This window comes from Colossoma macropomum, unplaced genomic scaffold (assembly GCF_904425465.1).
Source record: "Colossoma macropomum unplaced genomic scaffold, Colossoma_macropomum, whole genome shotgun sequence".
In the NCBI taxonomy this organism is placed as follows: domain Eukaryota; kingdom Metazoa; phylum Chordata; class Actinopteri; order Characiformes; family Serrasalmidae; genus Colossoma; species Colossoma macropomum.
In genome coordinates, this window is record NW_023494792.1 from 11,911,203 (window position 1) to 11,927,511 (window position 16,309).

General features: G+C 38.1%; 1 protein-coding gene across 3 annotated transcripts; it reads right to left on the minus strand.

The window, feature by feature from the left end:
* Window positions 1-1,091: 1,091 nt before the first annotated feature.
* On the minus strand, window positions 1,092-15,554 carry lsm14aa (LSM14A mRNA processing body assembly factor a). Of its 3 annotated transcripts, none has more exons than XM_036575977.1 (9): window positions 15,215-15,554; window positions 14,134-14,291; window positions 13,816-13,954; window positions 11,407-11,586; window positions 11,006-11,089; window positions 9,475-9,654; window positions 8,558-8,720; window positions 7,793-8,030; window positions 1,092-6,397 (listed from the first exon to the last, which is right to left on the minus strand). In XM_036575977.1, the coding sequence occupies exons 1-9, from the start codon at window positions 15,333-15,335 to the stop codon at window positions 6,377-6,379; spliced, it is 1,284 nt and encodes a 427-aa protein (XP_036431870.1). In that variant the 5' UTR covers window positions 15,336-15,554; the 3' UTR covers window positions 1,092-6,376. The 3 variants fall into 3 exon arrangements, with proteins under 3 accessions (XP_036431870.1, XP_036431869.1, XP_036431871.1); XM_036575976.1 differs by having other exon boundaries at window positions 1,092-6,400; window positions 15,215-15,552; XM_036575978.1 differs by lacking the exon at window positions 11,006-11,089 and having other exon boundaries at window positions 1,092-6,400; window positions 15,215-15,551.
* Window positions 15,555-16,309: the final 755 nt, after the last annotated feature.

Genomic DNA, 16,309 nt, shown 5'->3' on the forward strand with positions numbered 1-16,309 from the left:
GAACACTGTTACAGAACATCTTGGAGGAACCTGACTTATTCAGATATGTGGTATGCTCTTTGAGGGCCTCTATGAGGCCTTCAGAAAGAAGGTTGTTTCCAAAATATTAGAAATCAATCATTCCACTGTCCAGAAAATCATCTACAAGTGGAAAAGATATAAAACCACTACCAACCTGTCCAGGCCAGGCTACCCCCGGCAAATTTAACCCGAGGGTAGAACGTAAGAATGCTGAGGAAGTCTCTAAGAGGCCCAAACTTTCATCACAGGATCTGAAGGAAGCCCTTGCCCTTCCTGATGTCAAATTAGAAAGTTATTGCATAAATTTGACCTATATGGGAGGTGTGCCAGGAGGGAGTCCTTTCTGTCCAATAAGGACATCAGGCAAGACTAGGGTTTGTTAGTTAATATCTTGGGAAGGACCAGGACTTCATGGACAGACGAGTCAAAGACAGAGTTGTTTGGCCACAGTACCAGAAGCATATTTGGCAAAACTGAAAGACAGCATTTGATGTCTTTCAAAAGAACCCCATACCAACTGTGAAGCATGGGGATGAGAATGTTATGCTTTGGGGCTCCTTTGCTGCCTCAGGGCCTGACAAACGTGCGATCATACAATCAACTATGAATTCACCAAGGAATGGCTCAAAAGAAAGAAATGGAGGGTTATGGGATGACCAAATCAAATGACAAACTGGCACAGTAAACTGTGAAACGAAAAATTCACTGTGTTTAAATGCCATGAAATCAAATAAAGAGAGTGTCAACTGGACATTCTGCACAATGGGTTGCATTCAGATATGAAGTGGGTGCACTTATCTTCACTGAAAAGCAATACAGACCAGCATAAATAATAAACTGGCTGACGTCTAGAACCAAAATCTGTCGATTTCAATTTTGGCTGATTGAGATCATGCACCTCTATTACATACTACATCCAATTTTTTTTTTTTTAAAAGCAAGGAAAACTATTATTTTCCATGATATGGGCCCTTTAAAAATCCCAATACCCACTTTCATATTAATTCAATGAAGACCATGCAAAGTGTGAGTTACTCTGAAGAAGCTCAAATCACCATAAGAACAGATAATAAAGGACAACTGTTTATTTTTATTATCTCAGAGTAAAAACCTCTTTACACTGAGGTACATCCCCCATGCTGGGGCTGAAAATGAACAAAAATGTTACTGTAGATGTACATAAAGAAAGAAATGCAAAGGTAAACCAACACGAAAAGAAACTGGTGGTACGCAATCACAGAACATTTCAGTAACAGTATTTGCCTCACAAGCATCGCCATACGTTGTGTCGAGATTTGGTGGCTCCTGGCAACACCAGCATGCTTCCTGGGTGTCCAACTGTGAACGCAACTGAATGTCTGTATACATGTATTAAACACCTCTAAATTAAAAGCGCTGATCATGGATCAGCAAGACCTGATTCTGCTTTCACATACTAGGAATATTATATAGACAGACGCTGTGTACCTGTAAGAAAGCTGGATTTTACTTTAGCTTCAAAAATAATACATCCCTAAAGCCACTGAATATGTAATGACTAATCTGACAGATCATTTCAATTAAACGGTAAAGCTGAGTCTCTTGAATTGTTTCATTAAAACACTGTTAAAGCGTCTGGCAAAATCCAAAGTGAACATTCCATTATAACCCTTACTTGTTCAGGTAGTGTGCAAAACTTCATAAGCTAGCATCTATTGATAAGAACATTTTTCCATAGGTTCTTAAGACTGTGAAAAAAATCTGGAACAATATTTTGACTATTCCATTATAAATGCTTACATCCAGAGAACTCCTTTATAAAGTTAGCCATGCTCAAAATACAGTAAGCCTCTGAGGATAGAGAAACTGGACAGAAACGAGTGCAGACAGACATTTCTAAACAATTTCCCACTAATCGAATCAGGTTTTGATCTACAAGTAGCTACTTGCACTTTAATATGCTATTGGCATTTTACAGCACCCAGGAATTGTCAGTTGTTCAATGACGGTTGAAACAAGATGTCAAAATTATTGCTGTAGTGCTAGCGCCCATGACAGAAGTACACCAAACTGATTTGCGGTTAATGGGAAGTTGGATGAAGCAAACATTAAGAGATCACCACCATCTGGAAATGTCACAATTCAGTTAGGGACATAATCCTTAAACAATACAGCCCAAAATCTTCCTGTAGGACAAATTTCTATTTTCAAAACAGTAACAACTGATGAACATAAAAGGGCACAGGCAAAATGGGTAATAACAATTCAGATGAATTAGACCTTGCATGAATGAGAGAGGCCGTATGGAAATGAAACGAGCAGATCATTTGTAAGTAGTGAGTATTGCGTGTAGTTGTGCGCAAAGCTTAGTTCCAAGAATTAAATACACTTACATTCAAGTAAACCTGGACAGTGCTCCACTCTACATTTCCATTACTTTTACTCAAGCCTAATCTTTATTTTTCTACGTCTGAATATGTCTTTTGTTCTTTCCCCCCCAACATTCTGACTGTATTTTCACTTTAACTGTAAGTGTATATGGCTGAGTGCACTGAGAGTAGTGTTTACACTGGGTGTAGTGATTATAGAGTAGAGGTCTGGTTTGTTGGGTTGTCTTACCCCGTACTATGTGATGTTCACAAGCTTAAGGTAAACAGATAATGTTTGAATATGGAAAAGATATTTCATAATACTGAGGTTACCAAATTATGACATTAGTTCATCAGGTTGCAGCATCAGAATAAATTTAAAATGTTAAACCTCTTTAGCAGGAACAATAAAGACTTCATATGCAGTAGTAACCCACACAGTGAAACATCTCATTGGAAGTGGGACTGAACAGATTGCACATAATGCACACCACAGGTGTAGACAGGAACTTACAACGTGTACATACCAAAGTCAGCTAAATCAAACATTATGATATCCAGTCCAGTCCAGTTTCAACAGGTAAGCATGCCAGTGAAACTAGACTCCGTAGGATGTATACAATAGACGACTGATATTATAAAAGATACAGCAGCCACTCATTGTTCCATACAGCGATACAGGCAATGCAAGAGGAATGCAATGACTAATTAAACAGCCTTCTGCAATGGCACAAATCTTTTATATACGGCCAATCTGTACATTACATTCACTTACTCACCACACTGCTAACTAGTGCAGCTTCTGTGCAAGTACCCAGACTACTATAATACTCTCTTAAAACTGTTTTTAACGCATCAGCAAATACTCTGGCAATGTATAAGGGATAAAGCGCTTTTTCTATGGAAGCATATCAGTTTCAAAATTCAAATAAAAATGTAATATGCAAAATGGCAGTGTAACCTTAAGTTTGAATTTAAATTGTCCACTCATACATACAAGTTTGGGCTCAAAGTGAAAATTCAAATTCAATAATTCCATTTATATTTGCCATTTGGTGCACTAGTATTGACATTTCATTTACACAGAGATTTGGATGCTTTATGAGTAGCTTCATTTAAAGTTAAATATAGTTCCAGAACTACATATTCATGCGTTATGTGATTATGCAACAATGGTGTCAAAATGATAATTAAAATACAATTTATCGTATATGCATTTGCACTGTCTAATAAGGTTTTTGAAACTGTATTATCAAAGACACCACCAAGCCGGAAAAGTGTCAAAATTCAAATTTAAATGGGAAACAGCACCTCTCCGCTTTGCAATTACATATTCTCACATACTGCGATCACTCTGTGTCAAAATGCCTTTGAATATGCATTTGACCAGACTGCGTTTTCATTTTCCTGGTCTTCCCAACACGTCCATCATCCCACCAGACCGGGTCCAAGAGCGCAGAGAAAAGGCTTTCTATAAAGACACGGCAGTCGAAGAGTCTATAGCTACTCTTACGTGAGCAGATAAGGTAAAGAGCAGAAATACAGAGACTGGTAATGCTTAATGTCTTTATACATGACCCCATGAAAAAGTGCTTAATCGAATGTGTGGCCAAGTTTCCTGGTTTATTGATCTGGTTAATAAAACGAGGCTGAACTTAGGTTCCTTATCGTCAGCTTCTTTTTCAAATTTTCGGGTCCACCTTAAACAGTGCAGCCTCAATGCACCCAAAGGTTACAGCAGCACCATTTAAGGTGAACCTGGAAAATTCAGAAAAGAAGCTAACTTGGGCTTCATTTCATAAACTGATAACGGAGACTGAAAGTGAGGCTGGACACAGAGCTTCCAGTTGATGCCATGCAGGGACTTCCTTTATAAAGTGAGCATCAGAGGTGGATATATTGATCTGTCATCACATCAGAATGAGCGCAGTATGTCTGGAAATACATTTAAATAAAGCTACTGGAAGCGTCTAAATCTGTGTAAATGACACATCGATACTAGTGCATCAAACGGCAAATATAAATGGAATTAATGAATTTTCATTTTGAGCCCAAAGTTGCATGTATGAGTGGGAAATTTAAATTCAAACTTAGGATTACACTGCCACTTTCATTTTTATTTTGATACTGATATGCTTTCATACTTTTCATTAGGTACACTTGCCTTGTACTTGAGGCCAGTGGTCTGTCATACCTTACATGACCAGTAGTAGGCAGCAATGCAACTATTCTGGCACCACAAGTGAGATGACTGACTAAAGCATATCTAGATCAAAGTCATATCAGCATATTCTCATCAGCACATGAAACCTGACTACATGCTAGGCTTACTTGTTCTTGTATTTGTTACTGTACATGTGTAGTTAAAATGGCATATATAGAAGCTGTACATGCAAACGCTTACAAATATAACTAAAGCATAGCAAGACTGTACACTTACAAATCCAGGTTTTAAGACCAAAATTTGTGGCGTAACCTTGGACTAAAGAATTTCCAATGAATCACCATTAATACGGAATTTCTTTTGTTCAAGACTAGACTTAATCCATGTATGGGAAACCAGATATAACGTTCGTATCCCACATAGCTATCTTGCCAGTGACAACAATGGTTTCTAATAAATAGGCTTTGCTTAAAGATTAAGTCTATATACAACTTAACAAGAAGAGTGTTTTAATATCTCACTCTTGGTGCTAACTAATCTTATTATGTATGTCACTGACAAAAGGTAATTATGCTGCATAATATGCTTTAGCTTTAAACATGTCTGTAAAAGATTAGCGTATATTAAAGGTAGTTACAGTCATACAAAAGTTTGCACAGCCCTGGTCAAATTATTTGTTTTGGTGATTTTCTAAGTGGAAATAAGTTAACACGTCCTCTGCAGGGAACATACATAAATATGGCATTTCTCTGAAAATGTTTTCATGTATTTTGACCAGGGGCACCCAAACTTTTGCATACAGTGGTAGATATAAAACATACTCAGCTAATAACTGTCCTGTTGTCAGAAACAAGTCACACATGGAAGAGGCCAATGAAAATGAAGATACTCTATTGGTCACCTAACAGTATCGGTCATCTGAACAGTGGTGGCAGAAATGCATGGATTACAGCTTACAACTGACTGTATGGCAGACGGCCAGGCACAATTATGACGTAGGTGTGCACAGTGAAGCAGACACAAATTGAATGATGCCATATAAAGGCATGGGCATTAGGACACCTAAAGGTTGAACATTTCAGGATTTGAGTTTTCCAGAGGCAATGCAGCTAAGCCCAGAAAATAACGCTTAAATCTTTGTAGTGAAACCCACTGCAAGTCAACATAGTCATTCCTGTGTCCATATCTAACAGCTCACATTGATGAGAAACGTTTGCATTAACTACAACCTCACATACAAACGTTTGTTAAGATATTAAACACAAAAGTAAAAGCATTTACGGAAAACCAACAATGCACACTAGTTGTTTGAACAGGTGAAGTGTAATCACACTTGCTACCTAACTCGGGTGAACAATGTAAGTAAGTAGAAAAATACAGTAAAAAGCTGTAACTGAGACCCGACCTGGCTGTTCTAGTGCTAAAGAGGGAAGTTATACTTAAAATAATAACAATAATAAAGCTATTTCAGTGATCAAGTACTCACAGTATGTGGGCATATGTACACTGTCACTTTATGTCTAACAGATCATTAAATACAAATCTAGTACAGGGAAAACAAAAAAACAAAAAAAAAGTCCCTCTGAAGTATGCACATACACAGAATTATCAATCTGGAAATATTCTGGTCAGATTAACATTTGAAAAGGCGGAAACATTTCCACTCTTTAATAAGATATGGAAAAGAAATTGCATTTACATCCACTTATCAAGTGGTCTATACCAGTGCTGGTGACAAATATACATCTAGTAATTTTTTTCTTCATTCCTGTAGTCAAAAGTAGTGACCAAAAATGTATACCCCATGAGTTAGATCTTCTTGTAGAGCCGGCTCTCTCTTGCACTATGCTGCTACTTTGTTGTCCTTCTGGGAAAATAATAAAAAGAAACACATTTTCAGGCTAGTGGTGGGTGACATGGCAAAAATACTATCACAATTCTTCAATACATTTTCACAACACACAATATGCATCAGGATTTTTTACTTTTTTCAGGATATTTTCTGAGATTTAAAAAGTTGCTACAGACAAAATAGAACCTGTGGTGACAACTACAATGATTTTTATTCAATGTTTTACAAACCGCAGTACACAAAACCCAATTAAATAGGTCTATGCTCACTTTGTAATCCATGATATGCTCAGAAAAGCATATTATGACCATTTTTCAGGATAATGATAAAATATTGCCCACCTCTAGGTCAGGCCACACCCAACACACTATTTAACAGAAATTGTCCACTATCAAATTAATTTTATTCCCATTTCTAATAAGAACAATTTTTATTAGAAAAATCTGTATAATAAGTTTGCATAATAGTCCCTGTCATCAGTGCTAAAACCTCATTCAGAAAATTTTAAAACTAAAGCTTGGCCTACTTTTCTAACTATTGAAAACTTTTATGTTCTTGTCAGGAATTGTATCGTCCCAAATCAGTAAATCAGTATTTTGTGGCCTCATTATTCTAGGTTTCCATCTAGATTTCTAAAATAATTTCTACACAAAAGTCTACATACAAATCTTTAGGGTTGAGCAACTTCCTATTGCTGTTTTGTTAATTTTATGGCTATAATTTACATCATAAGCATGAAGACAGAATGATGACAAAATAACGAATATGAAAATGTCCATTAATCAACAGCAGGTACACTGTGTTTCTTTACTGCCTAACATCACAGTTAGCCATTCTTCTCTGATACAAGTACAATGATTCTTCATCAATTTCTTCATCAGGTAAACAGGTTTTCAGTTCACTAGGTCAGCTTCTGTCATGTTTTGTACTTACTGCTGGGCAAAAAATCGCAACTCATGAATCAGTCATGCAACTATTTTATTTACTTTTACACTAGTTATTGCAATCTTGGCATTATTATGGCAAATGTTTTTCCCACTATAATTTATTGGGAAAAAATGTGTCCATCATTTCCCGCAAATGTAAAAATATCTAAGCTGAATTTTGGAAAGTTTATTCGATATTTATCGTTGTCACTAAGTCTTTGTTAGTTCAATGTCAAAATATGCATAGCACCTGGATGGAAACCTAGCTACTGAAGAGTCCCTTTCACTTCCCACTAAATGGGTAGGGGGCAGTATGCTAAATATAGTGAATAATTCTGATGTAACCTGCTGGCAGCATTATTATGTAGTTGTGTATTGTTAAACAAATTATGGCTGTGCAGATGCAGAAAATAAGTAACAGTAAGATGCAATTTTTAGCATATTAGTTTCAAGTAAATTAAATGTAACTGTGCTGCATTACCCTGTATTCGAAATCAGAGAATTCCCTTCCTCCCTGGCCTCCTCTGAACCCTCCTCTGAAACCGCTGCCACCTGTATGTGAGGCTCCAAACGATCCCCGTGCTCCACGACCGCGGTTGCTACGGAATCCCATGGCCCCACGGCCCCGGAAGCCTCCACGGTTTCTGTTGTGACGCAACGGGATCCCAAATGTCTCAGCATTCATCCGCCTCTCCTCTGCCCAGGTCTGCCGCCTCTCCCTGAAAAACATTTACATCCATGAATATTTAAACAGAAGTAACTAGAAATTAATGCACTTTGGGCCTCAGACCTGCAGTGGCATTACATGACCTCCTGACCCCTCATTGCATCACTGAGTAAACCACATATACCTGCCTCTACTCCCTGCACAAAGCTAGCTAACTTGGACGGCACCCATTTAGCCAAATTGGTAAATTAAGCACACTGTTTGTATTCTGTACAATTTCAATGTAAATGTAAGTGGAGCAAGTCAGAATTCTCTCCATGTACAACTTACAGACATACAGGAAAACGGGTAGAAACTCTGCTACAACTTCTCTGCTACAATGACACTGCCTTTTTTGTTTTATGCGATGAACTACTAAAACTACAGGCTGAAGGTCATTCTCTGCAGCCTTCCTTCCCTAACTATTAAAAATGGTGTAGTTCAATCCAACATGCATTTTGCTATAGCAAAGTGACCATGTACTGAGGATCTCTCATAATTTACAAATATCAGAAAAAAATGTGGAAAACGAATACAAACCTTGTGTCGTCACAGGAGATGTTGTCAAAGAAGGACTTGGACTTATCATAGTAACAGTTAGGGCCTAGTGGATCCTCCTCTTCAGCATTACCCTCACTGTTCTGAGTATCCACCCCAGAGTCACCTTTATCCTCCCCATTCACCGCCTTTTCTGTCTTCTCATCTTGATACACATAAAAATGAATGAAAAATTACAAAAACATCAACAGCGCAGAATCACAGTATACCTATACACCATGACATTAAAACGCTGTGTGCAAACATCTGCCCCCGCCCCAGTACAGGGATTGTTCAGAATTTGTATAGCATATCAAACTGTCTGATTGAAACAAGTTTTTCACAAGCAAGCTCTTCTCATTTTTAATGTAATAAAAAATGCAGGGCTTTTAGCCAGTACTAGAGCTAGATTTACTCTCTACATTGTGAATAATAATGGAACAGTCAGAACAATACAATATTAGTTGAAAAGCGGGGTGCAGAGTTCAATTTTCTCTCAATGGCTTAACAAAACACAACACTGTAGGTCTATCTGCTACCAATCTGGGTTAAGACTACCATATGCTTCTTCCTCCACACAAAAAGTCAGCTCGCAAAAGAAACTATAAAACTATGACATTCTTCCTGCCAGTGAGAGCATTGTATTCATAAGGATTCTTACCAAGGGCGACTAAACCCTGGTCATTACATGAACAATATATTAATTCTCCAGCACATGCCTGCAATGCTTTTGTCAGTTACCATTACAGTATAAAAAAATAACTGAACCACAGTATCCTAATAAATGGTTAAATAAATGTCAAAATTGATCTGAAATGACACACAGCCCCACAATTTGTAAAGGCTGTTATCAAGAACAGACTCAAGAGTACAGAGCAAATACATCTAACATGAATTCTGTTTTTTTGCAGGATCTTTACCTTTCAGCTTAAGTTTGCTCTGGAATTCCTTGTCAATCTCCTCCTTGTTAAATTGAGCATTGGCGCTCTCAAAGTCAAAGTCTTTCTCAAACTTCATTGGTCCATCTCTCCTCACAGGGAAACGCCCTCTCCCACGATGACCTCCTCCACGACCACGACGGGGAGCTGGTGGGCCAGCAGCTGCAGGACCACAAATATCAGGATTAAGATACACAGAAAAAGTCATCCAGAATTAAAGACTATGGAAAATGGCTACATAGTAGAAAAATGACTAACAAAGTTCTGCATCTAAAACAATTTGATTTATAAGGATGTAATTTCAGTAATGAGAAAAATACAAAAAAAAATGTTTTTTAGAAGCAAATACAAAGTTATTTTGTCAGGTTTAGACTTGATTAACTAGTCTATGGGAAAAAGGAAAAAAGGAGAACATCAAAAATAAAAAAGCAACACAAAGAAATTATGATAAAGACTTACTGCTTGTACCTACACAAGAATGCCAGTAATTTGAAAAGAACATGCAGACAAACAGCTGATGAGGGAAAGCACTATGAGCAATCACTATTATATATAGATTAGTTCAAGATTTCACAAAAAGGCATAAAATACAACAAAGCCCCTTTCACAAAGACAAAAATAATGGCCATAAGGGGCCTTAATGACAAAGTACTAGCTTCCTAGCCTGGCTACAGCTACCGACGCTGCTATACAAAGTCTAAAAAACAAAAACTTTTAGAAACTGCGATATACCACTAGCATACATATATAAGTCATGTAACCTTTTAACTCACCTGACACTATTTAATGCCCTGTGCACATTTGAATGCTGTAGGTAGTGACGTGTTTCTGTGCATCCTCATTTTTCTTTTTACTACCTCTAAGGCATGAGAACACAGGCAGCTAAAGCTAGTACTGTCAGAATACCAGTAACTTGAATTTACACTAAAGTTATTCAAAAATACTTGCTCATAGTTCACAAATTAACCCAAGGATGTGATATGTTTTAAGCCAGAAAAATGTATAGTTTTAGAGGATAAACTGTGAAAGTCTGTAAGTAATTTTTGCATTGTATCTTACCTGAAAAACATTGTTTTTAAAAATTATTCTGAAAACTATTAAATAAAGCTGGAAATGAAGGTCTCAGTTTGGTTTAAATTGAGCAATAGCATATCCATATTCATTTATTTTGTCTAACACATATAAAATAATTAAAATAAACCTGAAGTTTAAAAACACAGCTATCTCTACTTTCAAGTAATTAGTGATGCTGTGTTGAAAATGTGGTAGCAACTTGAGATAATATGGCCATGAAAAAACAGGCAATCTAACTCGTTGTTAGCCTTCCATTTTGAACCAAACTTCTCTCTGTGAAAGGGGATAGAGCGCAACCAGCTGGATCATGAGTGTTGCATACAACGTAAAAAAGCAGACGGATCTATGAAGATTTACATGAACATAGAAATCTGGCATGCAATTTTACAGTCTGACAATATGGCTGCATGAAAGGCCATTGTAGCAGACATTTAATAACCTGCTTGCCGCTTAGAGGCATCCTTGTTTTCACCTCTGGACTGATCAGACTCGGGTCGAGTGGCCACTTTTGGCGCTTCAGTACCTGAGAAAGTATAACCATCTTAGAATCCCTTAAATACTCCATCTTCACAAACCCTCTTCGAACAAGCTGGGCACGTTTGAACATCATATCAATATCCAGCAAAGAATGTTTGATGAACTGATGGGCTTAACATATTTTTCTCGGCAAAGCAAACTTCAGAATTCAGAAATCTTTTTATAAAGCAAATCTCATACGAAAAACCGACTTATCAAGAAATGACCAATTTACCCCTGCTGATTGACAGCTTGAGCGAACTACACTAGCCTTATTTCCTGCAGCATGCTTGTGTCCTGACCATAGCCTAGGCTGGCCCTCACCCCTCCTCTGCTCCAGGATGTCCAGCGGCTTCTGGTTACCAGATGTGGTCAGACGTGCTGCGATAGGACTCCTCCGGCCCACCGGTGCAGGAGCAGCAGCACTCACAGACGGGGCTGGCGGTGCTGTCGGCTCCTGCAGCGGGCTCTTCTGCAAGGACTCCAGGGGAGGACTGCTGCGAGCTGCAGATAATAACAACAGGGGATTTAGATACAAACAGGGACATATCTTAACTATAAACTTTTTCCATAAAGAAGGTACTGCAGGCACCATAAACTGGAGAAACTGGAATTAATTAGGAGGAAATTAGCTGTGTTTTTGTTCAGTGAAGAACTGCACGAACAAAAAGAAAAGGTAAACTCCTTAAACATAACATGGAGGGATCCTGTTATTTAACAACATCAATCATTCCAATCCATGAAAGAACAATTGATGCATCTTACACCATTTGAACTCACAAGAAAAACACAACAAGGGCCAATAAAAAGAAATAATGAAGAGAAACAGCTAATGAGCATCTCTGCTATCACTTCTATCATGTAAGTGTGCTCTTAAAAATGAAGGTGCCAAAATGGGCTCTTTGGAGCAACATTATAAAAGTAAAATGGCTTTTGGTTCACCTGGGAACCATTAAATAGACTTCAGTAAATTAGATGTTGGAGTCTGAAGAACTATCAGTGCAAAGAACTCTTTAATCACGCAAAGGGCTCTTTGAGTGTATATGGTTTTATTTAGAAACATTTTCTTTACTAAAGAACCCTTGTAGAACCATAATTGCACAACAACCTGAAAAATCATGTTTTTTTGTGTGTTGTTGAGCCAAACACCACAAATTATGAGGTTTTTGCCAGATTTCAGCAGTGATTTCAAATATGTTTTTTAAAAGGTAATTTGACCCTCAGTTTTCAGTATTTAGGTCTCTCCTCATTCAAAGAGATAGAAGTCTGGTCTGGTATGGCTGAAAATAACTGCCTGGCAGCGCTGCAAAGATGGCCATCAAGTGAACAGACTTTCCTATAAGATAAACCTTAAATGATAATATCCAAAACACCAAATCACCAACAAAACGAAACTATATTAGGCAATAATCTGGAGTGCAAACAAATCATCCACAAAGACTTATCTAAAATTATTTAAAATGCTTATTACTTTAGATAGATAACCCTTGTTATTTTTTAATTATTCTACTTTAATTGCGGCTACACCAGGGAACTACATTGAACAGTCAAAGGTTTGCCAGTCTATGGTTCATCTTTTTGTCAGCCTTTTGAGCACTAAACTCATGTAGTAAACATCGGTGGCTAGTAAATATTAGTGCCAAAATACAGAAAGCAAGCCAACAGATTGACTTTACTTCATGATTTAGTCATGTTTTTTGGTTCAGTTATTGGAGTGGAAACAATTTGGCCTGATTTGTGATGGCTGTTGGGTTTTCAAAACTTTCATAAATTGAGATGCTCCATCACGCAACTACGACTGCACTTCTAATCATTAAAACACTTAAAGATGTTTTCTTTACGCCTTTTGGAGAGGATATATACACTGCCACATCATCCTCACCTGCAGGAAAGCAAGTGATTTTGCAATTTCACAACATAGCTCTAGTGAACGTCTCATTCTTAGCCTTTAACAATATAAAATCCTGATAGTATTTATTAACCATGCATATGTAAGGATATGTAGAAGCGTGATACGGTACCTTTCATGTTGGCATACTGTCATTGCTTGTGCTGTAGTCGTTTGCCCTGTTAAATCACACTTATTGTTCTAGATATTAGAGCTGGGTGTTATTTTCTATTAATAGTGCAAGGGGTGTAAGCAGCGTACAATTTTATCATTGCATTACGATGATGCATGTTGCCTGACTTGCATCCTAATGCACTGACCAAAAAAATAATACAATACATAATTACAATTTGTTATTGTTTTTTTAAGGTTATAAATGCACCGCTGTAGTACACTGATTAAAATTTCAGCTGTTTTGTGATAATATTCCTGAAAACACTGAAGGTACGGGGAGTCAGTCAGGGACAGTGATTATTGTTGCAATCTCCTTTACTTGATAGGCTTAAAACTCAAGATCAAGTTACATGGCACACAAAACCAAATGTCATCATATGAATTCTTGGAGTGGAAGGAGGAACAAATGAAAGATTTATATATACTTTATACTCACCACATGAGGCCACAACTTAGTTTCACATATAATTTTGACTGCTAACAACAGCACAGGATTTTCACAGAGACTGAATAGACACTGCACTACCATACAAACAAAATTAAATCTTATTTCAAACAAGTTACAACCCTTCTAGAAAGGCACATTGTGTTGCTATAACCTCTGACCCAGCTCTGAGAAGATCTCGTAACTAACATGATATCAGCTGAAAGACCATACTTGAGACACTTACCTCCAACAGCCCCAAATGGGGGTGAAACCAACGGGCTGTTAGTAAACTGGCTATATGGGGCCACAGGAGCCCGTTTGAACAGTCCATAAGAGTTTCCACACTGGAAGGATGTTGGAGCAGAAGAAGATCCCATAGAAGACTGAAAAACAAGTAGCAAAATATTACAAGCTATCTATCAAGTATTCAGGCCTGGCTGCTTTAAATGTCACACTTTAGAAGTGTGCATTGGTCTTAAAATTCTGATCCAGGATGTGCCACTGCACTTTAAGATAATAAAACACAAGCATGTGAAGCAATTTCTTGGTTTGTCCCACATACCTGAACAATAGCAGGGTCCTGAGGCAAAGTTGGTTTGGGAGGTTCACAAACCGTCAGGTCTTTAATATCACTGCCTCTGAAGATGATGTACTCATATGTCTCATCCCTGGGCAGTATAGGTCTGTCAGTGGGGCGATCCTCAGTTCCAAAGGAGCGCACTAAAAAGAAAATTTAGAACTCAAGAACTGAAGGCAATGATTCAAACAAACGCTCATACACTACTATTTTCATATTATAACACTCGACTGTCTTTTAATCTAAATAATAACAGCCACCTACGCAACCGACTGTCATGATTATGAAAGAGAGCTAAAATCAGAGTAACAATGTTGGCTAATGTTTTCAATCGGAATTAAGATTTAGCTGACAGTCATGGTCAGTTACAAGCAACTGAGGCAGCCAATTACAGTAAATTTAGCGGTCTTCTCACTCACTCTAATCAACTTAAGACACGTATATAGTCTTTAAACTCACTGGCCTCTTTATTAAGTACACCTAAACTCGTATCTACGCACGCCACTACCATATCAGTGTGAATGATCAACCAGAAAAGCTAAAAATGTATACAGTAAAAGTGAGGCTACAATCTGTAAATACAGAATTACATAATGCACCTAAGTGTGCCTGGTACATAGACAATGGGTATAAATACAAGATAACTAATAAAGTGGCCAGTACATAGTCTCATCTTAACCATCTAGCTAACCTTACTGAGTCACCCAGCTAGCCAACTTAGCAAGCTAAAATTAGCCAAACAACTTTATTTGGCTAGTTGTTAGCCGTATAGCAAGCAACGTAAACAAACACAGCACGCTGAGTAGGCAGCGGTGACGTTAGCTAAGCTAAATTAGCGGCTAATATTAGCTCCACAGCCAAACACAGAGCTCTCCGTGTTGCCCACAGGCCTGTTCAGGTGTTGTGAACAAACAGCATTATTTTGAAACGAGCACGGCAACGCAGAACTACTTATTTAGCTGGCCTGCTAACGCTCTGATTAATCTCAGCACGTTAGCTACATGTTACAGCTGAACCAGCCTAACAGATGTGAGCGCCGTACAGGTTCCCACAGTCAGGGTCTCACCTTTAGCCAGCGCGACGGTGGAGTTCTCGGTGTCGATGGTGTAGAGGATGCCCTCATAGCGGATCTCGGCCTTAGAGATCAGGCTGATTTTGCTCCCGATATACGGGGTTCCTCCGCTCATTCTGGCTCAGACGTCGGCGAGACTGCAGTTAAAAGTAATCGATTTCCGTCCGTGGGACCTACTTCAGTCCGCAGGTTTGGTTATAGGCAGAAATCGCTGTCTGTACCACTTCAGTTCATTTAATAACGTGAATTTCGACACAGTCACTGCGAGCTGCTCCGCTTCACCAACACAACATGGCCGCCCTTATTTTCAGCAGCCCGTCACAGGGAAGTGACGTTATTACGGCAATCCGCCTCTTCAGTCCTCCAGTTTCTCACCATCACAAACTCACTTCGAACAAATGAGCTGTTACTGACAAAAATAAAAACTTTTTTGAATGTTTGAATTGACTTCTTAATAGTGAAAATGCCTATGTAAATTCCAGTTCTTCTCTACGGACAGAAAGTCTTTTTTACACGTCAGCACTAGATCTGTAAATGTATCTGTAACCGCGTGGAAAAATCAGTTACGCACGACCTCGTGTGGCTGATTGGTTTCATAAAACGGCTACAACATAATACGGTATAAATGTTCAAGAAAAAATATAAATAATAACAATCGCTATAAATAATATTAAGCTGTGCAGGTACAGATCATTAAAGAACCCGGCTTGTAAATAGTTGAGTTCCTCTCTCCTTGCTTTGCATCAAACGCTACAATAAAAAAAAAATACAGACGTTTTATTATCTACAGCGTCTTATGAAACATAAACAGCAGAAATATGTAGAGAATATACATATTTAGATGGACTGCATACTATTTACATGCTGAAACAGTCTATTAAAAAATAACAGTTTATGCTCACAATTTTGTAACAAGAGTACATGATGTCTGTTTAAGGCAAAAATCAACAACACAAACCAACACTGTCATTCCACTCCCACACAGCAGTGGCCAGGGGCTCCGGATCTTCACACACACACACACACACACACACACACACACACACACACACACACTCCAGCAAAGATGTCATCCAAAAGAAGCAACAT